At 42.8% G+C, this 23,242-nt stretch overlaps 1 protein-coding gene across 6 annotated transcripts in view; it reads right to left on the bottom strand.

Moving 5' to 3' along the window:
* slc4a3 (solute carrier family 4 member 3) overlaps positions 1–23,242 on the bottom strand; it is a 49,188-nt gene that overhangs the window by 8,790 nt on the left and 17,156 nt on the right. For 4 of the 6 annotated variants that reach the window (XM_028991115.1, XM_028991116.1, XM_028991117.1 and 1 more), the window contains 8 exons: positions 14,018–14,180; positions 12,643–12,893; positions 12,320–12,501; positions 10,910–11,130; positions 4,877–5,019; positions 4,317–4,497; positions 2,540–2,675; positions 641–806 (listed from right to left, as the gene is read on the bottom strand). In XM_028991115.1, coding sequence (XP_028846948.1) covers positions 641–806; positions 2,540–2,675; positions 4,317–4,497; positions 4,877–5,019; positions 10,910–11,130; positions 12,320–12,501; positions 12,643–12,893; positions 14,018–14,180 — 1,443 coding nt within the window. Of the gene's footprint in view, positions 1–640; positions 807–2,539; positions 2,676–4,316; positions 4,498–4,876; positions 5,020–6,806; positions 7,638–10,909; positions 11,131–12,319; positions 12,502–12,642; positions 12,894–14,017; positions 14,181–23,242 lie in introns of those variants that run through there. The other 2 variants (XM_028991118.1, XM_028991119.1) reach the window with 2 other exon arrangements.

Raw genomic sequence — 23,242 nt, 5'->3', positions numbered from 1 at the left:
ATCACTTTTACGAAAATTACAACCAGAAGTGGTGCTAGACTTGGTGTAAAATCCAGTACATGCAAACGTCATCTTTAGGAACACAGAACACATAATCAGCTTCTTTTCCGTTGCGTTGTGAGTAAAGGATTAAGGACAAATCTCGGTTTATGGATTTTAATAAAGCATTATGTCAATGTTTCATCTTAAGGGCCAGACCTAAAGTGACAAAATTACCAAACGCTCGATCGCTTTTAATTCAGTCTTAGATGAATGGATTTCTACATCATTTTATGAGCAGCCTTAAATTCGCCAACATTTGTAGTCATTGGGAGCGTTAAAAGTTTCACAGTTAATGCATCAAGAGGTTTTAACCAGAAGCACCTGTAAGCCTGTGCAGCGCCTAATGCAGCACATGTGCTGAGTCGTATGACAGCACAGCGCGAAGGCTGAAACGCGAAAGATGCAAACAGACGGTGCTTTGTCAAGCTCAATAAATCTGGAAGATCACCAGCGATTAGCCAGCTCTGGTAGAGATGGCCCGCCGAACGCGACTTAAAGGGTCTTAAAGCGGCACGAAAGTCTCCCCTTCCAAATCCTCTGTCATGATTAGGCTCATACACATACACTGCGAGCGGCTTATGCGTAAGCGTATAAGCACCTCTTTGTCATGGTCGGCCGCTTTGGTCTCATGAATCTCAGCATGGTCCTCAGAAACCAGTGGCAGGGCGGTGTCCAGTACATGGTTGTGGTTGCGGTGGAAGCTCCCCAGGCTGCTGAGCGAATGGTTGCGATGGAAGAGGCCCTCTTTTTCATCGTTGGGGTGACTGCAGGGAAGTGCAGAGTTTTTAGAATCGCACGAGCAAACGTGGTCGCCAGCCGTACAGCATTGTCTTTCCATAGATGGCATCCAAGGTTGAACTGTGTTTTTGGATTTATGTAAGATTCATGTCAATTTGTAAACAAGGGCATAAAACCTTCCTGCAATTACAAATAATAGAGCTCAAAAAAGGCAGGTTTCCATCTATCCTTCCAAAATCAGCAAACCAAAAGCGAAACCTCATCTTCAAATATAAACAGTGATATTGCAAACCAAACCGCATATCTCCATTCATTTAAAGGACAGAAAAGTGCCAGAGGAGCCCAAAAGTGATGCAAAAAATAATAATAATAATCCCTGCAAAAAGCAGCATGTGGTCGACAGCATGAAGGGACGCTTGATGAAGGAATGAGCGCCGAGAGAAATGACAGACCGCAGAGGTATGAAGCGTGACCAGACGTGTCTTTGTGGAGAGTAATCAGGTTACAAGAAGGGTTGAAATCTTTCTCTCCCTCTCTTTGTTCCATCTCTTTCACTGCGGTGTGAATGGGAACGAGACCACGTAAAGTGTGCCTGTGCCTTCTTGCCCCTCGCACACAATTTCGTCAAAGTAGGTGATGTCCAGCAGGTGACATCACCACGCTCATTAGGACCACTCATGAGAAAGAACTAAAAAGCACCCAGAAAACAAAGAAACAAGGTGTGACACGAAAATGTCATTATTTCCAGGAAATATTTTAAAGAGAATTCAGAATACTGGACCTTGCAGTATTTCTTTCCACATCAGGGATTTACAGTATATGGAGAAACCAGGGAATAATTGGACACATTTCTCGAGACAAATGATGCAAATGGGTGTCATAATGTTACACTTGTGTGTGTGAGTGTGTCTACATGAAAGTGTGTGTATACATTTGCATGAGTTGTACATGTTGAGGTGTTTTATAGGCGCTTTGCACTGATTCCCCATTAAATGGCCACAAATGAACCAAGAGTCTAACAGATTGATTAACAGATTAACGGGCCCCGTGGATGGGGGATTGCACGACACCATAACTGCTGGGTACAGTATATCACGTTGTATATCAGTCCAATGGCATGGACAATGTTCTAAAACAGGCAGAAACAGAGACTCAACAATAGGACACTCAGCACTAATAATGGTTATAATGGTAAAGACTGGTGCACTAACTAATGGTGAATTAACACTAACAAAGAATAAAATAAGTTTAAATATGGTCTACCAGCCATTCTTTTACCATATTGAATACAACTGAGACCATTTTATCTTAATGTCAAATACCCAAACCAGCTCACTAACCAGCTAAATCTCGTTAAGCACATTTGTCAGTAAACCTCCAGTGTGACCCATGCAGGGTTAATGACATTCAGAATTAAAACTGGGGACCGATCTGATTGGACTGCTGGCACCAACATACGACTGTGAACTGAATGCAAAGACAGAAGGAGACAGACAGTGAACAGATCATAAGGTTTTTCTGACAATGAACAGGGAAGACATATTCAGCAGCAAACCCTCAAAGTAGACCATAGGAATCTATCTTGAAAATAAAGAAAATAATATTCCTTTACTAAACATTTTTCAAATGAATTCCCTGCTTCCCAATAAAGCATTTTTGGCCCATTGTGGATAGAATTGATCCTCCTGGCAGCGCGCCGCATGGCACAGTGAATCGATGGTGCCCGTGGTTGAGCTATTGATGTAAAGCCCTCGCTAACCTGTGTTTGAGTAGCAGGGCCCTGAGAACGTTGGCTCGGTCCTCAGCCCTGATTTGGTCCGAGATGATCATAGTCTCCACCAGCAGGTGAGCGATACCTGGCAGTGTTGTCTGCTCAAGGTCCAGCAGAATGGCACCTGGCAAAATAGAGGCAACCACGTCAGGCAATTGATGCATGAGGCCTGCATAGTTTAAACAAGATCCCACTCATATGGAATTAAGTATGATAGATAATAAACACCAACATTTATACTTAGGCAGCTAACAATAATAATATAAGTATAAGTGAAGTGATTGTCACACGTGATACACAGCAGCACAGCACACGGTGCACACAGTGAAATTTGTCCTCTGCATTTAACCCATCACCCTGAGTGAGCAGTGGGCGGCCATGACAGGCGCCCGGGGAGCAGTGTGTGGGGACGGTGCTTTGCTCAGTGGCACCTCAGTGGTACCTTGGCGGATCGGGATTCGAACCGGCAACCTTCTTCTCCCATCCAAGTACTAACCAGGCCCAAGCCTTCTTAGCTTCCCAGTTCAGACGAGATCGGGCGTTCTTCAGCTGGTATGGCCGTAAGTGTTAATAATGTGCAGAAGTGCTAAATCCTTAGATGGTTCTAGCTGGTTTCACTGGTAAGACCAGCATGACCAGCACAGAAACATAGCTTAAGATGGTCATTTCAGTTGGTACCTTAGGCTGTTCAAACTAGATGGTCCACCATCTTAACTTTTGTGTTGTGTTCATTTTATGTAAAACAATTTTGTGTTCGTGTTCCATTAAAACTCATCATAAAAACTGTTTTGAACTTCTATTTGTGATTTATAGCCTGTATGCCTATCCATATCTTATACATCTTGAATTCATGATCCAAAAATATTTCATAGTTTGTCACATACTACTTTGGTAAAAAAGTTTGATATGAAAACCTTTAAATGTTTATTCAGAGACATTAAGTACCACCTGTTTGACCAGGAATATTTTAGAAAGGAATGTATCCCAAAACCACACTTGACATTCTGACAATATTCCAAGATCAATGTCTTAATGACAAGTGGAATGGGTTAACTCAAACTCCACTAAAATCCATTTCCCTGCAAGTTGCTCATGTTTACTACCATGGATTCACTGCACTCAGTCAAGAACAGTTCAAAGCAGGATTTGATTTCATCAGTACAGGACCAGGGTACAGCACATTTTGTAAACCCTGTGGTCATCCTGATGACATTTTCAGATGAAATCCAACCTTGATTCTCAGGTTGGGATGAATACAAGGATAAGTTCCCAAGTTTCTTTGACTGAAATGTGACAGCAGGCTCAGTGTTGGCATGCGCTTCATCATTGGATGCCTCCTCAGTATTTTTTCGTCCTGCTATGGTGCTGCCAAACAATGAACTGTGTTACAACTGAAAGGCTGCCATAGTGGAGACCAGGGAGCCCAAGGTTTGTATGTGTTCACGTGAATGTATTTGTATTTGTGCATTTGTTCTGCTGACAAATGAGGATATATCTGAATTACTTTTTTTTTTAATTCATTTTTGACTAAGAATGTAGAGTTTACATTAGTTGAATGAAACACACAAAACTGTGTGAAATTTAATACAATTTAATACAATACAATGTCTGTTTAAATGCTATTTGTAGACAAAGTTATGGAATTTTAAACCAGTCTGATGAAATTTTAGAACATGAGGCTTAACCTGGTCATTCTTTGATAAGCAATATGGGCCTAGCCAAGAGAACAAGAGATAAAAAGAGAACATTTGTTGCTAAACTTCACCATGTGTGATGGTCCGACGGAGTTCCAGAAGACTGCGGAAGGACAGTGAAGCAACATGGGGTTTCCCCCAGCGGTCTGTCTCCTCCTCAACATCCTCTTCAAACTTGATCCAGCGAGCCCGTTCCTTCCAGCGCATCTCATGGTTCTTATCTGTGATCAGCTCATTGAGCTCCACAAATACCTAACCGCACCCAAGGAAACAGCACAGTGACTTCCATTCATCTCTGAATTTGACATATAGTAAAATCAACTGCTTTAAACATTATTTGGAACAGTTATACTTAGGCAGAAGCTTCAATCAGGCTATGAGAATCCATGGATATCCACTAATAAATAAAAGGTCATGGTCTATAATACAATCAAAAATAGAGGCAGCATTCCTGACCAGGACTTCACCTACTTAATTCATTTATCCGATCTGACAGGAACCCTCTGTGAGAAGATCGATAATGAACTAGCAGAAGAAGAAAGGTCAGTGAGCAGACTGACCCTCTATCAAACCCTCCATTCAAATATTGATGCTAAACTCGAGTTTTCGTCTGAAGGAAACAAGGCATCACCTCATGGGTCTTCTTTTCAGCCCGCTTTCTCTTCTTCAAACTAGAGAGAGGGGACGAGCAGTTGCTTGTTCGAGGGATCTGGCATCGCGACGACTTCTTCACCAAATGACGCCTTACTCCAGGGTTGTCTTCAAATCGGTGGCCTGGAAAAATTATGAAAATCATTTTACATACCATTACAAGCTTTGCGGATGTAATGACTTAGATTACAGAGTAAATGTCTATGAACTAAATGCATAAATTAATAAACCTTTACATATACAATATATATATATACACACACATACACACACACACACACACACACATAAGTATAGATGTGTGCACATTTCTACATATTATTTATATATTATTTATTTATGAACAATCTGAAATAAGGAAAAAATAACACACTGAAGTAATTAATGTGGGTGGTTAGGCCCAGAGGCAGCTCAATTAAAGAAAAAATGATAGAATATATATATATATATGATTTAATATTCTATCATTTCAGCCCACAAACCAAGGTTTTTATTGAGTTTGGGATAATTGAAGGGGTGTGTTCATGGGAGCCCCACTCTCCCCAGACTTTCCTGGTGCCAAGTGGAGAGTCTAGGGTGCTCTGGGGAGAGACCCTTGCCAGGCTGCCTCAGGCCCCAGCTGGTTCGTGTTGTCACAGTATCCACAAGACCTTTAATAAACAGAGCTTTTTTAAAAAATGTCTTGTTCTTCTGTCTTTTTCTACATCTCTTGTCACCCTGGGTTCATCCACCCATTCTTTACAAAAGCTAATGATGCTGCAGTCAACATGTTCCAAGATCTGGTAAACCAAGGAGAAGCTGCTTGGCAGTAAACCACCGGATCTTTCCAAGGAACCACCGCCTTTCTTTCAGTTTCCAAAATTTGAAAGCAAACCAGTTCTCGACCAGTAGAAACATAATCACATTTGGCATGCGCATAAAGCAGCCAGTCATCAAAAATGCTGAATTGTTGGAAATATATCTAGAAATATATTAAGTGGTGCCTGTGTCTAGTACGAATATGGGCAGTTCTGCTTGCACAGTTTGAAAAGAAAATGTAAAAAGCAGCAGAATGACCTTTGGCAGCACTGGGAGCACCGAACCACTGACTCAATGTCAAGAGACGGACCGGCCTCTGATTAATACTGTCTAGACGGCAGTACAGGAAACTATGAGAAATGGCTCAAGGATAACCCGCCCAATTGCAAACCAATCTATACATCTCTGCGCAAAAGCATGTTCATTGTGCGGGCAGGTTTAATAATTTCTTGCTGGACAAACACCCATTTTGAAAAAACCCTCTGAGCATCTGTGCCAGTTGCACAACCTCCAGCATAATGTCGGTCACCAACATATCCGCTTTTGTCAATGGACTGCCATAGTGCTTTGACAGGGGTGACAGTAACACCCAAGGCTAGCTAGTGTTTCCTGGTCAATAGTGCTGAATAGAGAACCTCAAATTACCCTGCGCCCACAGCAACTTCCATTGATACCACTGGCCTGGGACTGACTTAAATTAGCTTGTGTTACTACACATAATCAATAGAAAAACTAAATTCCGCAGAGATTGATTGCCAATATAAATGGGCACGTCTGTAAATCGGTGAGGAGCTTAACAACCACAATGTCATAACAGTCATGTGAATGGAAAATGCCTTGGAATCCATTGTTGCTTTGCCCCACAGGGCAGTACTACAGTAAGACCAAACCTAAATGCACAAGATCTATGCATTGAGAAAGGCACCAAAGGACAAACACTGTCAAAATGGCTTAAAAAGCCATTATATCAAAATCCTTTCCGTCTGAAATAACATAATTTAAAAAGATCCCCCTCACCTGTTGATTGTTGAAATGGGGAAAACGGTACTAATTAACAAATTAACCAATGCCAACAGTCAAATGCATCATATTCCACTAATGCAGGCACTTACGAATAGGATCTATGGAGGATATAGGAGACCCCAGATGGGTGTGGATTGACTCCAGCAGGTCATAGTCCTCAAAGTCCAGCACAAACTCCTCAAAGTCCTCAAATCCACTAATGTTGCTCATTCCTGGTGGGAGTTCCTCCTGTATCCTGTGGCGTCCCCCAGCTCTGGGCTGGTGTCCTGAACCTTCAGGGAACAGATCTGCATGTGGCCGCTGCTCCTGCATCCCGTCTGTCATCTCTTCACTCCGTACCTCCACCCCACCCCTCCCCAGGGGGAAGTCTTGCTCATCCAAGTTATGACCCCCTTAATTTCTATTGCGTGTAGATTGTTGGCTCCTTTTCCCCTTTTCTCAACGAATCTGTTGTTGTGGCCTGAAAACCCTGGACTTTCTCGCCAGCTTAAGCCATCCACGTCAGTCCATGAGAAGTGCTGAAAGGTCTTGCTTCCAAGCTTAGCATCAAGAAATGCTTTGATGCTCTTTGTGACTGTGGATCATTTCAAAGACCCAATACCAATATAGTTGTGAAATGAGGTTTCCAGCCAATGCAATGGTCTGTGTGGAGAAGTTGTGTGTCCAATGTGTCCTCACGCTCCAGTCTGTTCAGCCGGCGAACTGTGAAACAAAGCAGGTTCCACGTTAGCGAAGCAGCAGGGACTCCAGGCTTGGCTGGTTTTCCAGTGTGCTACTTTTGTGATTGTTTCCTACTAATCTTTTGGCTGCCTTGTTCGGTTTCCATGATGCTGTTGATCGATCCTGCAGCTGGAGGTGGGACGTACCCCCTGTGTTGGCGACGCCCCCCGCTTCTCACTCCAGCAATGACAGCGCGGTAGAGCGATCAGCACTGAGATGAGTCACTCGGTGGCAAGCCATCCCCGATACGCTTTTGAACAAGTCCAGGAATATGAAACCAAAGCCCAGATTTGGTCTGTGCATCCCTTTGTCTCTTCTACACGGTCAAACAACAACAACAGAGCAAGAGGCATTGGCTCCAGCGTCACATTTTGTCAAAGTGCGCCCAGATGCTCAAAAAATGGAGCTCAGAAACAGACAGCACTGTCTCTAGATGCCAGGTCTCCATGGAAACCATAATTGCTTCTGGTGCTCTACCCTCCTCGCGCATCCTCGGCTGGTACCTGAGCCGAATGGAGCCTCTACAGGCCACGCCCTCACGGGCCAGAACAGGGCAGACATATGGTGACATGGGTCACTGTGTGAAACTCAAAATTAGATTCTACTTACTGCTCGATTTCCTGTTTACATGAATTACTGGGCTTTTTATTTATTAATGCCACTTGTGGGTGGTAAGTTTAATGTGTGGGGCATTCCAGCCCAGCATGTTCCCATGATGTGATGAAGGAAGAGTGACATCATTTAAAAAAAAAATTCTTACTAAAGCTGAATGATCAGTGAGGTGGAAGACATGCAGCGGATATGGAATCCTCATCCGCCTACCATCTCCATGCATGGATAAAATTCAATCACTTGTTCCACTTCGAGGTCCGACTTTCCCGTTTATCTGGCGCAGCGGTCAATGATTCCTGGACTCTAAAAGCAGAAAGGCCCAGGGGCGGGGTCACTGCCCGGGATAATCGATCAGAGGCGCTGTGTTAATTAAAGCCCCGAGCAGGGCCACCCATCCACTCCACCGTCCACCCTCAGAGTGAGGCTCAGGCGTCGCTTCATTCACAAAAGAGCAGAAGCACAGCTCTCACGTGTCTTGTGTCATGCACTCATCGCTGAACACATGCTACCATCAGCACACGACAGCTACAGTCACCCCCCCACCAGCAGGGTTACAGCTCTTTTATGACCAGAAAGGGTAACCATATTACTGTTTTACTGTAAAAAAAAAAGGGTACAGTTTTATGACATAACATTTTGGCAGTTGCATTTTTTTTATATAAAAAGTTCATAACGGGAATGCTGTGCTCATCCTGATGTATGGCAAGTACTGGCAGAAAACTTCAGGCCTGTAGTACCAATTTGTTTCACTAGAGACACCAATTCATTTCATTAGAAAGAACAGCAAACTCACGACTTGAAAAATTGCAAATTGAAAAATAAATAGACCACAGAAACTTTTTTTTTAAATATATCTCTCTATTTAATTTATCTCTCTATTTCTTTATATTGTTCAACAAACTATTGATCAAATCTTTAATATTTTATAAATATTTCTAATGTTTTATTATATTAACTCTTAAATAGCATTATCAACAGTCAAAACAGGATGAAATAAAAAAGGTTCTCAATCATTTTCTCCTATAGCTGTCTGAGGAAGTATGTATGAAATCAAATAATACATTTATAATGAACAATGCATTAAACGGCTGTTTATGATTATTTAACATTCATGCAAATGGGTGGGAAAACTTTTTGGTCTTCAGATTAGAATGCTACATTGGCAGGAATTACTAGTCGAGTTGTAAAAATAAATCAGGGAGGATGATGAATTTTATCGTTTATCAGAAATATTTTGTGACGATGACAGTGCACATGGTGGGAGACAAACTGTGTACCCTTTTTATTGTTGTTTAAGCAAAAATATAATTAATATATTCTTTTATCCTAAATCAATATGCATGGTGTGGATGTTATGTGTCAGATACTCAAATGTACTCCCAAATTTTGAATTTTCACTCAAAGCAGTGTGTGCGCTGCACTCTGACTGTAGTGTACTCTCATGGCTCTCCAACAGTAGACAATCTGATTTCTCCTCAATATGATTAATGATGTTTTTACCGCATTTTCCACTAAGCGGCGTAGAAAGTGCCGCCCTTTGAGGATTGAACGACGTTTTTACGCTGCTCTCTTGCAACAAAATGCTGTTTATTGAGCTTGCCGATTATTGGCCCTGTTGGTGTGCCGTAGGGGAGTGGGGGGGTGGGGGTTTGCATGGGAATTTTCAGTATCATTATTATTATTACTACTACTACTATTACATAATAGGATTTGTTACACAGGCAAATTCATGTGGTGCTGTTCTTTTCATATTATGTCACATTAATACATTTAATATTAATGTCGATAGTACACATGCTATGTCCCTCACTGAGGAAATTTTTTTAAACCGTTTTTCTTGCTCATAGTATTTTACTCAATAGACCTATAAATTCATTGATAAAATAGCACAAGGGATGGAATAGGGGGGTGTTCTGGGGATGTTTGTACAATGGGGATGACATCCCTCCTCATCCCCCCTCAACTCGAGTACTGGCAGGAACATATGGATGACTTTGTGACGGCTCCCATGGCTGATATGCCACCACAAATCTCAAAGCACAGCAGCTGGGAGGCCAAATGGAGCATGGGAGCCGATCTGAACAAGGCAGGAAAGGCCAATGACGAAAGCTCTAAAAAAAAAAAAAAGGTTTTCACCATGAGAAACACACTGTTTATAGAACATGGCTTTGCACGGCTGGCTTACAGCAGTCTAACATTGATCTTATCACAAACTCAGAGTACCAATCACATGGTGCTGTCATACAATGGTTACATTTCATGAGATAGGAAAAAAGATTGGAATATATCTTTGTGGTCTGCTATTGGATCATGTGTCTAGCTCAGCATTTTCTATGTAATATTTATTGGTTATTTATTGATGGAAAAATTCCCAGACCTCCACCAGCATATCAGGGATAAAAACTCAATGACCCTGACTACATTTCAAAAATTGCTGGGCTTGATTACACGCATTTAACAAGAGCTCGAATGAGAATATGTCGCTCTCGCTGCCTGGCCCCGCCAACGGAGATGAATCTGCAGCTACTTTTTACACCACAAACATATTTATGTACATGGAGCCACAGACCTCAGACCGCTCCTCCCTTCTCCAACCAAACCAAACAGCTGCCAATCTGGCCTCCATGTCCACAAAGCAAACATCTCAGAGCCCATTACTGTCTCCAATCATTCCCCTGGGAGTTGGGAATCTGTAATGGGGTGCTGCGGAAGAGCGCTAAGATACAGCCACGCCCGTCTTCAGGACAGCTGAGCTCAACTTTGCCATCTTATCTAAAATGCTTGGCGCCATCAGAAAGATGTAAAAGATGTAAAAAGATGCAGATGTAAAAGGTTACTCGTCCTCCAGACACACTCTTACTCTTCATGTCATCCAGATCAGCGCTGGCCAGCATCTGGGCCTCCGCCTCGTCGGTGGGCACTTTCTGGTAGACGGCGGTCTCCATGGCCGTCATGCTGCCGATGCAGATGCGCTCGCGCAGGTCGTAGCTGGTCCTCTGGGCCCCCGGAAGCCGGTGCAGGGGCTTCCTCCGGAACCAGCCTCGCGTGGTCATGCTTATAGGCTCAGGGGATGGACTGAACCTGATGGGGACAAACAGAGATGATAAAAAAAACTAGAGCATCTAACACTGGCTGTGTAACATTTCAATAAAAAATTTAGACAGGTTATACGTTTATCTATCAGATAAATACAAGTCAGACTGTCCCTAACATAACGCACAAAAATGACATACAAGCTAGTGAACAGCAGGGGGTGCTACAACACCAATTTCCCCCCCCATTAAAAAAGAGACAGGAAAGGCTTCTTTCATTCATTCATACATGCGTGAAGTCATATCATCACATCGCACTGCTTTGCGTGTTGACGCTCACAAAAACTAACAAGCCACTGAGTGCTTTTTTTCCATCTGGTAAGCAGAAGAGCACCTGCGCTCTACTGCCGAGTGGAGATCCACAGCTTGAGGCATCCATTATTCAAAGCATTACCAAATTATTTATGTTGTGACTGCCATCTACGTTTGCGAGCCAGATGGGTTACCAAACTGAGGGATCACATGTATGCCCCTGGGCCATTATCGCAAGGAAAACCAATTACACGTGCGGGCCGTCGGAGAAAGTGAGCGAGCATCAAGGTTTTTTTTGGCAAAATTCTTTGCAAAATTCTACTTCAAACATGTACAGGTAAATATGTAAGCCACACCAAAACCGAACTTTAATGGGCCTGATTCATTTTAGTGGCATGAACCGTGCAACCTGATAAATCCTGACAAAATGACTAAGAAGGAATGAGACTACATTAGAGAGAATATGGGACCAGGTTATGCTATAATGTGACATAACGTTCTTACCCTTTCAGCTGCATGTTTTTCTTAATCACCACATTTTGATCCAAGTGATTTAATGACAATCACTTCACTTTCACTTTTAAAGGAATGTTTATGCTTAAATAAAACACAGATGGTGTACTCTACTGTGCTTCTTTAAAAAGGGCCATTGACATACTTTTTTTCTGTTCTGCAAAACAGGTATAGCATTTCAATTGAAAACAACCAGGTTTTACAAGGTTTTTAGTGTAGATCATGTGCAGACATGTGATTATGCCACAAACAACAATTTTGAAAGATTCTGAGACTATTTCTGACGCAGTCAGTCAGTTTGGACATCTGATCTGGGTATCTAAATTACTCAAAATGCCACTGGTGTTATTCCAAAATGTATTTTATTCATTCTTTTCTCAGGTAGTAAATGTTAATGTAGGTTCTAGTGCTACCTGTTGGGTGCTTCTTCCTCTTTTTCTTCCATATGTCCCTGTCGCTCCTGGTGTTCCTCCTGCCCCTCCTGAACTTGTGTTGTGGCGGTGGGTGCCTCAGAGTCAGGAGGGCATTCGGTCTCCATATGGAAGCTACAGAGAGGAAGAGGTGGCACCAGGTCTTCCTCACTCCCCAAACTAAACTGAGAGGACAGAACAGCCATCACCTTAATGCTTATGGCAGTCATTAATCTCAGTGTTAAATGTGCACTAATCATTGTATGCAAAACTACTAGTTAATCTGATATTTACTGTTGGAAATTGTGCGTCTTGGGTGTGACTACCTGTGGCTGGTCGTCAGGCAGCTCAGGAGGCGTGGCTGCGGTGCCCTGCCCCTCTCCCTCAGACTCCGCCTCTTCCTCGTCAACCTCGTGAATGGTGGGGGTCACCTCCGACGGGGGCACGGATGTCTTCTTTTTCTTGCGCTTCTTCTTGCGTCGCCGGTCCATGCTGAGCACCCTTTTGCGGAAGCGTTGGGGTGGGGGCAGGTGGGTGGAGAGTGGGTGGTGGGTGTGGTGAAACGTGTGCCGGTGGTCTGTTAGAAACAACAGAATGGTCCATTATAACCTTGTCACAAAAAATGTTGTCTGGTTGGGTCCATTCCATCTATCCAAAAATGGCAAAATGTTTTACCAATTAACAACCAAAACCATAAAAATAATCTTATAAAGCTTGTAAAGTAAGTAATAAGTAAAAAACATGGTGACTACTAGCATTAAATACAGTCTGACATCTGCTTAAAAGGGAAAAAAAAAGAACATATGTCATGTTCCGTAGCCATGAACACAAGCAAACATTGTTGAAAACAGACTGAATTTACATATATATCCTTGTGTATTATTTTCCCACCACTAAAGATTAGAATCTTTCGCATTAGTAAGACGGGAGTATGATTGCCCCTGCCCCCAAAACCAGTCCTGCTTTGTACGGATCTTGTACCCCTGCCACCATAAACTCAAATGTCCTCACAGAAAAGATCTTCTGAACAAGGCAAGCTTGTACTTAAGTGGTAATCATTTGATGGTTCACACACAAAACACGACTGTGACTAAAGTCATGAATAAAAGTGTCTTTTTTCCCACTCTGTTGTCAGCACGCCGAATATCACTGCTGAGGACTCAGGCCTCAGCTAATAAAACAGCCAAGTACGATCGGGGCCTTCCCATTAGATGCATGTTTCCTCAGATCGCAGCTTACCCTGCGATTCACACCCATCTCTCGATGAGAGCGTGAAGATTTATGGCGACCAGGGAGCCCAGTGGCTTTGTGAGGGACTCTGAGGAGGTCATAGGATGGGAAAGGGAAAAAGAAAAGAGAATTAAAACGAGTCTCTTCACTTTGAAGGCCAGCGCTTGACGAATGACTCTCTTTGTGACAGTTCCATTAATCTGAGCCGAGTTAGCAAAGCGCTGGGGAACTTGGCGTTCAGGCAGTAGAGCGTCTCCGTTCTCTTTGACTGATGATGCATCTAAAACAAAGATGGCACCTTATTTGCAACAGTTTTGAAAGTCTGATGAGAGCAAGTCACGGGCTGATTTGATTAGGGAAATGTGGAAGTGCAGAGCCATGAGAACCCATTGACTCTCCCTTTGCCTGGAGCTGGAGCTGGAGGAAATCAACAGGTAGTGACATCACATGAAAAAGGAGACATGCACTTACACTCAAAGTCTTTCTCGTTGTAGCTACGGCCCATTTTCTCAGCTCCATTGGGTGCACAGTCAGTGATGATGTCCCCAAAACGCTCCACACACAGGGCCTTCTCCCAGGCTTCATCTTCCTGGACCTCTCCTTCCGTAGGGCTCTTCTCCTCTTCAGCCAGAACCTAAACAAACATACAAGGATGAAACACAGAAAATTATATTCACATCTTTGATTAACTGCCAAGCCAGCAACCAACCACAAGTCTCAACCTAAAATGCTTTTCATGGACGTCTGCTCAGCCATTGCTCAGCAATAGCAGCTGAAGGTAAAGAATTCACGCTGAAATTAGGGGAGGTTGCCATAAACACAGTTTGTTATACATCTAAATACCAGATGAATTCAGATTAACAGAATTTTTGAAAATATAATAATGTATTAAAATTCTAACTATACCAAATTTGTAATAAGATGGCGATCTTATTTTAGTTTTTAACAAAAGGACCAAACATAAAACAACACAACAAAAAACGCATATTTTAAAACAATGCCACATTATCTAAGCAAATTGCAAATATATCTCCAGAGAAAGAACAGATCTAGTGCCAGTCATGAGTTCAATGAAGTCCTTATATGCAAGACTTCCCTTCTATACATTATTTTGCAGACTTTTATTATTTGTGCCTGGCTCGAACCCCGCACCTCATAGGACACACCTCACCATGCATCACACTGGCAGGCATCCCTCATCGTGGGCTACACCATGTGCAAGGCTTTCATGTGGACTTTGAAGCGAGGGGGTGGTGAGGAGAGGGGTTTGATGGGTGGGAAGGTATGAGGGGGCAGAGATCAGTCAGAGTAAATGTCAGCCGCACAGCATGGGACCAACAGAGGGCCCAGGTCCAACATTCAGCGGATTCACAAGCGCTTCCATCATGTTCAACAAGATGCTGACCCTGATCTGAGGAAGACAGTCATGTAGAGACATTCTCTTGTTTGGGCTGGGTGATGCGGCCTACATGTTAATGACCTCTTACAGCGTGTCACTGTGAGTAAAATGTCAAAAAATAAATCAATCTTTCAGTGACCTGTCTACAGGGCGTCAGGTGTTCACAAAGTGGCATGTACTGATGTCAGTTTGATGCACAAACGAATCAGTGCTTTTGACTTGTGTGAACAAAGACTTTTTGTGTACAAAAGGTTTATCTTTCTGAGATCAAAATGCAGCATATTTATCAGAATATTAAAATGATCAATGGCATTCGATGCCTCCAAACCTGAATCTAGAATTCAAAAACTCTACAATGTAACAACTGCTGTAATTCCTATAGACTCACTTGAATTAAGCTCGGCATACACTTTTACTGCATTAATGGCAACTGAGTTTTTAGGCTGATTATACACATAACCCGGGTCCTAGTGAACCAGTACATTAGTTTCAGAGCACGTATGTAAATTGCTCTGGAAAAGGGCAGCTGATAAATTGTCGTTCTTGTGAAAAGGGTCAAAGTGTGTGGTGTCACATTTGCAGGGCCCTTTGACATTATGTGTATCTGTATGTGATTTGTGGCTAAATAAGAAATAAATGTTGTTGTTGTTGTTGTTGTTTATATTCTGCTATTTTATACCATACTACTTCCAGCGAAACATTCAAAAACCGGAACTGCAACCAAAGGTACTTCTGTTTCCAGCTGAGGTTCTCTTTTCAACCTTCTTTATTTTGTAAGACAATTGGAATGATTACAAAAAAAGAATCTTGTTAGGGACCGTCAATTTAGTCACTATGTGCCATCAAGCACATCCATATTAGTAACAATCAATCAAGGCCAGGTTTTGCCAGATATATTACTATAGACCCCTTTTAGGACATTATACCAAGCATACCATAAGAAGACCTCGTGTGCCAGTTTGAACCCACAGAGGTGAATGACAAGATTTCTCCAATCTTGAAAGGCACATGTCACGCTCAGAGAAAACTATAGCCTTTTTTAAGCGCTGACAGATAATTAACAGGAGCAGATAGGCCAAACATGACAAAATGACAAAGTGACAGAGGGGAGGGAAGTTGTTAATTAAAGGGAATGCGGAGCTCTTTATGCTTTGTGTCTCTCAACCCTGCTTGAATTAAGTGCTTGTTGCCTCCACCCGATCAAAGGCCATGCCTTTGATCTCAATTGAAAGGTTGACTTTAGTAAAGATGGCCAACCTGATGGCCGAAGACAAAAGATAAATGGTTCCTGCTACCATAAACAACCATGTTGAATGGGAGCCAGAGCACTAGATGGATGGGGAAGATGAGGGATGCGAATGGCACCAATTTTTTAAAGCACAACATCTGTACTGTCCCAGGAAATCCATGCACAGCTTGCCAGATCCTTCAAAAATCCCCTTCATTGCAAAAGGTGACACAAAGATGATACACTGGATTTCCTGATGACTGCTGGTATGATCTCATGCCCTCTCAAGGAAAAAGGTGTGGTCATATCCTGCTCTCAGAGCAGACCGATTCACCCCTGCAAAAAAAAAAATAATCCAATAAAATATATCTAATATATATATTTGTTTGTTTTTCAGTTTCACATGTTGCCATTGTAGATGACAGTTGTTGCCGTCACCATGGCGTCCATCGCTACAAAAGACACTGCTGGGCCAACATGTTTGTCTCCCCTCTCCCCTGTCTCATTGTGCAAATGTTAATCATCTGGTCAAATTAGCCAGCGAGCCCGCGTCAAAGAGATTGCGAGCGGGGCAAACAGAGGCGGAGTGGATGGCAAACGTGCTGCTTCAGACCAGCTTTCTGGGTAAACTTCACACTGCAGATACAGCTACCCACGTCACAGGCGGGGAGCAGAGATGCCACGTCCAGCTGCTTACTCTGCGTCGGCTCAGGGGCTGAATCCTCTCCGAGGGAGAGTAAATAGGTTGGGCACACAGTTCTATCTATTTCATAGAGAGAACCAAAGTGGTACACAACAGGACGGCGACTCAGGGTTTTCAACTCAGAGGGGCATATTTGCACTATATCAAGCCCAGTATGCAGTGCAGGATTTTGGACTGTCCAAGACCAAAGATGACAATTGTGAAACAATGGTTTGCACTCTCCACCACCATGTGCCCTTATTTGTATATTGTGTTTTTAAAATTGTATTTATACCTTTGTATTTAATGTTACTGTTTGTATTTAATGTTACTTGTAAGCACCATGTCAGGATCCGGTCCGAAATGGGGGTTACTCCGGTCCGGGTCAGGATCAGGATCCGGACCGGAGTTTCATTGTTGTCCTGTGTAATGTTCCCTAATCGTTTTCACCTGTGTTAATTGTATAAAGCTGCCCTGTTCGTTTCTGTCTGGGGTCAGGTCTTTGAAGTTATGTTCCATGTTCACCAGTGTCTTCGTCTCGGATGTCTCCCCTGTCCTGTGCTTCACCATTAAACCCCTGTTCCGTGATGTCATGTGAAAGCGTCCTTCATTCCTCGTCGTTCCTCGTCACTCCACGTCCTCCTCTCCGTTCACCCGCCGCGTCATGCCCGCATGGACGTGACACGCCATGGGTCTGAGAGTAACGAGATTTCAATTCTCTGCATGTCCTGTACATGTGGCAGAATTGACAATAAAGCTGACTTCGTCTTTGACTTTGACTTAACTTTGATGCTCTTCCAATCATATCTCACTCGTAAACGGGGGTCCTACATAGGTTCATAGAAGTCTGAGATTGTTGATATCACCCAGTCTGTAGAAGACGTAAGACTATGTTCATGGGAAGTGTTCACAAATGCCATAATCACTAGCTTGCCAGTAAGAATGATTATTTTGGTTGCGAGTATGGTCGCAAGATGACTACAGTTACCAAGGGCACATAAAATCAAAGAAACCAGAGGAAAATGGATGAGAAAGGGAGTTTAGGCCAATTGCGAAGTGAATGTCACTTGTGATACACTGTAGCACAGCACACGGTGCACACGGTGAAATTTGTCCTCAGCATTTAACCCATCACCCTGAATGAGCAGTGGGCAGCCATGACAGGCACCCGGGGAGCAGTGTGTTCGGACGGTGCTTTGCTCAGTGGCACCTCAGATGGAGCCACCTTCCCTATAGCTCTGAGGGGCTGAGCCACAAAACAGGGCACTACATGATGAGAGCAGATTAGTCCAGTTTTGTGCTGTACAGGAGAAAGAGGCAGGTACTTATGTACTCCAGCATGTCAGAAAGAGCCACTTGGTCATCTTAAATGGTGATCCCTCTTAAAGCCTTGGCCCCGATCTTCTCTCATTAGCAAGGGCTGACGTAGGGCTGCAGCTGGTGGCCAGCACTGAGATGATGTTGCCATGCCAACCCAGTCTCAGCTGGTTCAGGATGGGTCACAGGCTTGAGTCTGTATAACCTCTGGAAAACGAGGGGACTGTTGCTGGAGTGGGGGTGTGTTCGGAGATGAAAAGAATGGCCGTTAGCTTGTTAGCTCAAGTAGGGTTGCAATTGTCAAGCATCTGCTGTGTCACTTTTACTGTGCTTTTGCTGGGTCACCATCAGTCTCACAAAAAAAAATCGCCTGCCAAATCTACTCCGAGTATAATATTTCACATATGGTGTATACGCAATATTATTTAGACAAGACCGGAAATTTAAACACATTCCATTAGTCCACTACATATAGAATTACTCCCAGCCAAAGGGTTAGGGGACAGGCCAGTTGTTACAAAAAAAATGTGGGGAAAAACTGACTTGAGAACTTCATGCATGTGCATATGCACACATGTGTACACTTCTGCATGGACTAGTGCTGATTAATGCTGATGTTACTAACCGATACATGTCATCAGATTTTATACTCAATTTGTATTGATACCAACAGTGGCATCTGTGACAGCGACACACATTGTAGTATTTCATAGTTATAATAAGTATAAATGGTAGTTATTAGCATTTTAGCCATTAGCCACCCTACTAGTGGCTATTGCAATTAGCTGCTAGCCACGGTTGAGATTGCTTATGTTATCATCTGGTTAGAGACCCATCTGTAACATACCCCACCCTACCTACTCAATATGCTCCAGATGCTAAGAATTCCAAATGTGGGTCCAAGTATCAAAATTCTGTATCTAAGTCAGTTGTCATTTTACCCCATTTCTGGTTAGGAGAAAATGACAGCGGTTGACTCTTGTGCTCAAACCGCTTAATCTTATCCAAAGGAAAAGACATTTTCCCCGGTGTTCCGAGATGACTCATATTTCATCTCAGGAAACCTTTACGAGGTAAAGAACGAGCTCCGCCTGGTGAGGGAAATTGTCGTCTGGTGGTAACCAATGGTAACAGATGAGCCGTTTGTGACAATCAAATGGCATGAGAAAGATTACAGCCTTTGGATAAAACGGGACGTGATGTCAGTGAGAAACGGCGGCACTCGTCCCTTCTCCGCTTCCTGCTGCCTCATTAAAGACAAAGAAAACGAGCTTTTTAATTTACTACTTTATTTGCGCGCCATTACCATCCTGCTGGTCTGAAATATGTGAGTGACAAATAGTGGCTAAAATATGACAGATTACGTCTGAGTGCGTGTCGCACCATGAGGATTAGCTTTTTACTAATGCTCTGTAACGGCAGACAGAAAATGATGCCCCACCTTCCCAACAGGTGGTCCATCTGCTCCTATCGCGATAGTATAACACGGCACACTGAAATCAAATAAATCACAGGCCACAAAAAATGCTGTTTATTGATCACAGTGTTTTATCAACAGATGCTTGCATTAGAAATAATTGACATTCAAATTCGATGCAACATTTGGGCGCGTATGATCAATTTTAATATTGTTTAGAATCATACAATAGCTTTGGAAGACCACAAGGTGGCAATATAAAATCTCCCTATGCATTATTATCCAAAGATTTGTATTATTTGTATTAGTTTTTGCATTTCATGAACCACACTAACAGCAGCAGGCACCCAAGGTGTTTATATTTGGGGCAGTAGTGGCCTAGCAGTTAAGGAAGTGCCCCCGTAATCAGAAGGTTGCCGGTTCGAATCCTGATCCGCAAAGGTGCCACTGAGGTGCCACTGAGCAAAGCACCGTCCCCACACACTGCTCCCCGGGCGCCTGTCATGGCTGCCCACTGCTCACCAAGGGTGATGGTTAAAAGCAGAGGACACATTTCATTGTGTCACCGTGTGCTGTGCTGCAGTGTTTCACAATGACAATCACTTCATTTTCACTTATGTTACCTGGGTAGCAAATTAAGCTATGTCGCTACTGGTGACTTTGCAGGGTGTACCGAATGAAACTATTTAGTTAAAGAAGCTAACCCAAATTTCTCATGCAAATGAGACAATCCAAGCTGCAACCTGCGCAAATTAACTAAAGCAAGCACCAATGAGGCAAGTTCATGCAAGCATACCAATTTATTTATTTATTTTTTAAATCAACATGAGAAAAAGCGGTGGACAATCATGGAATTGGTAGAGCTCTGATAGATTTCTGAAAAATTATTGCTTTCCAATACAGTGCTCCCTGCATGGCAGACACATCCACAATGCAGATATGTGAACATACAGTAAGGGACATGACCCATGCCAGTATTTCTGGAGTGTCAAAAGCTTTTCATAATCAGACAGGCTCAAGCCATATACCCATTCGAAAGTCTGACGATGATATTTTTATAATCTATAAAAAATATTTATGAATGTCAAGCCACATATGTCCATGCAAGTAATCTTTGTGTTTAAGACACCAGTCAATTCCAGAGTATAACACACAGCTCGGTGGCAAATTAGCATTGCTGATCGCTAGATGTCATCTCAGGGATCAAACCCAGGTCTCCCAACTGCAAGGAACATTCTATAAAACACAGTTTCTCAGACTTTTTTTCTTATTTGTTAATGATAGAAAAATATGACCCACCTTTGAGCTCTTCCCAAAGCAGGAATAAAAATGCCAGAGGTTCTAATGAGCTAAACAGCTCCAAATATGTGTGGCAGTTTGCAGTTATTTTACAGCAGGCCATGCAGAGAGTTTAATTCAGGGATCATGAAGTGTTTGTGTGTTCCTTAATTATTGACCTGGTGCTTTATAAAACGTTTTATTTCAGCATAAAAATCTCAGACGTCCAAATTGAAACAATTTTTCTTTATATACAAAGCCTTGTCTGGGCAGGAACAGTATGATGTGATTATGTACTTTTGAGTCTGTATGAAAGTCTACTGTAACAAAAAGACAGATCAGATCCAAACCATATGGGTTTAGCGTAAAATGAACACTGTACAGGTTTGGTACACTCCAGTTATACAGATCCTGCATTTGATCCAGACCCACAATGCTATTCCCCTAAAGATTGGATCTGGGCCTAATGTTGGGGCCCAAATCTGCTTTATGAGTTGAATTATTGACTTCTCTTTCTTGGAAAGAACAGAAAATCTGCCAGCACGCTGATGAAATTAGAATTCATATTTCACAATAACAGCTGCATTTTTCCCCCTCCGCATCATGATGGCCCAGTGTACTAAATAGTTTACAGAAATAATGGAATGGAATGAGCATGAAGCAAAATGTCCTTCTGGCATTGTCATTTTTGTAATCTCTTTTAATTTATTATCAGATAAAAATCCCCTCCACACTCCATCATTTTAGGTGCGCGGTAATCGCACCACACCTGTTTCCTCTCTGGCCAGATCGCTGGACCAGTTGCCCAGAGCAACCTCTGATAACAACAACATCTGAGAACTTCATTCTCCCGGCCTAATATTGTCCCAATGTTTACACGACCTTCTGGAGGGCCCTAACCTCAGTGGGACGAGCTGTTGGATCTGTTGCTGGGCAATTCATCTCTTTCCTAAGCCTTCCACGCTACAGTCAGACCATCACAATCCCTGTAGCACTCACGGCTGGTGTGCCCAACAGAGAAAAGGGACTCTTCTGCTATCTACTAGCCAAAAATATGCATCCGTTCATCCTCTAAACCGTTCAGGAGCCTATCGCAGCATTCCTCTTGTATAAGGCTGTCAGTCTATTATACCTTATGTCAGGTCATATATTATCCATTTAATTCGATCTTCAGTGTAAAAATAGTCTGAAAAAAGAGGCATCCATGAGTGAGTGGGATGACTTCTGTATAATGGTCTCGAGACCAATTTTTTCGTGGTCTCGTTATTGTCTTGGTCTCAAACATAGCTGTATCGACGGGATGCTGGAAAAAAGAATGACATTATATACATTTTCTCAACGGACATTGCCAGCATGTCACAGTGCACACACATCATACACATCCCACCATAGCGAAGTCGGCAAAGAAATGTCAGCGAAATGTCGACTGCAATTAACTTTGGCTTTACAGAGTACAGAGAGTATATTTGCAAAACGACATGGGCCGTTGCCCAGGGCGGCATCATGGCCATCTATAACCATGCAATTTCCCCATACCTTGTAATTGTTCCTGGATGGAGTCAATAACACAACCTAAGTCTGTGTAGTCTGAGCCTATTATCTTCCAGTATAGACAGAAAATGAGTCTGGCTAATCACAATCCCATGTCTATGTGCAAGAGCAGCAACAATTTCATTGTATGACATTCCAAAATGAGTCCTCTCAATCATGAGGCTGAGGCTTCTGTCCCTGGTATGAGAGACTTAATATGAACATCTTTCTGGTACATCCCATCTATTTCCCTTGACGCGGTCTGATAAAATGGTAATAGGAGAGGATTGCTGAGAACTATGACAAATCTGGGAGATTTTAAAAGAGACATATAAACAATATAATTTGATTTTAAGAGTAATGATCCTTTACAGCAAGGCCTTTTTTCTCTACGGTTGATCTGAGCAATGTGATGATAGAATGTACACGTTCACGCTGTCATGATAAACACCTAAAAGTAAAGTTAATGTGGTACCACCACACAAACCGAAGTGCAGCAAAAACACAAGGACTTGTTCATTGGGCTCCTAAAGGTCAACTGCCGATGCTCACTTTACCATGAGAAACTATATGCATGGCTGGAAGTGTTTTCAAGTGGCAGAGCACTCAGGCCGGAAAAGATGAAAGGAGTTGAAGGTAAGGAGAAGGTAAAGGAGAACCCCCTACAGATACAGATGGAGTGTGCTGCTCCATTGTTCTTTGTTCGAAATCCTGCGGGCCTCCAAGTCCATTTGGGAGGGACCCAACTAAGAGGGGCCTCTGTGATTCACTCGCCACCCTGCAACAGATCAGCAGTGAAAGTGCTAAGCGGTGCGAATGGCCAGAAGACTGAAGCCCGGCTGATG

This window comes from Denticeps clupeoides, chromosome 9 (genome assembly GCF_900700375.1).
Source record: "Denticeps clupeoides chromosome 9, fDenClu1.1, whole genome shotgun sequence".
Taxonomy (NCBI): domain Eukaryota; kingdom Metazoa; phylum Chordata; class Actinopteri; order Clupeiformes; family Denticipitidae; genus Denticeps; species Denticeps clupeoides.
The sequence above is the reverse complement of the archived record's forward strand: the minus strand, read 5'-3'. Positions and strand labels throughout refer to the sequence as shown.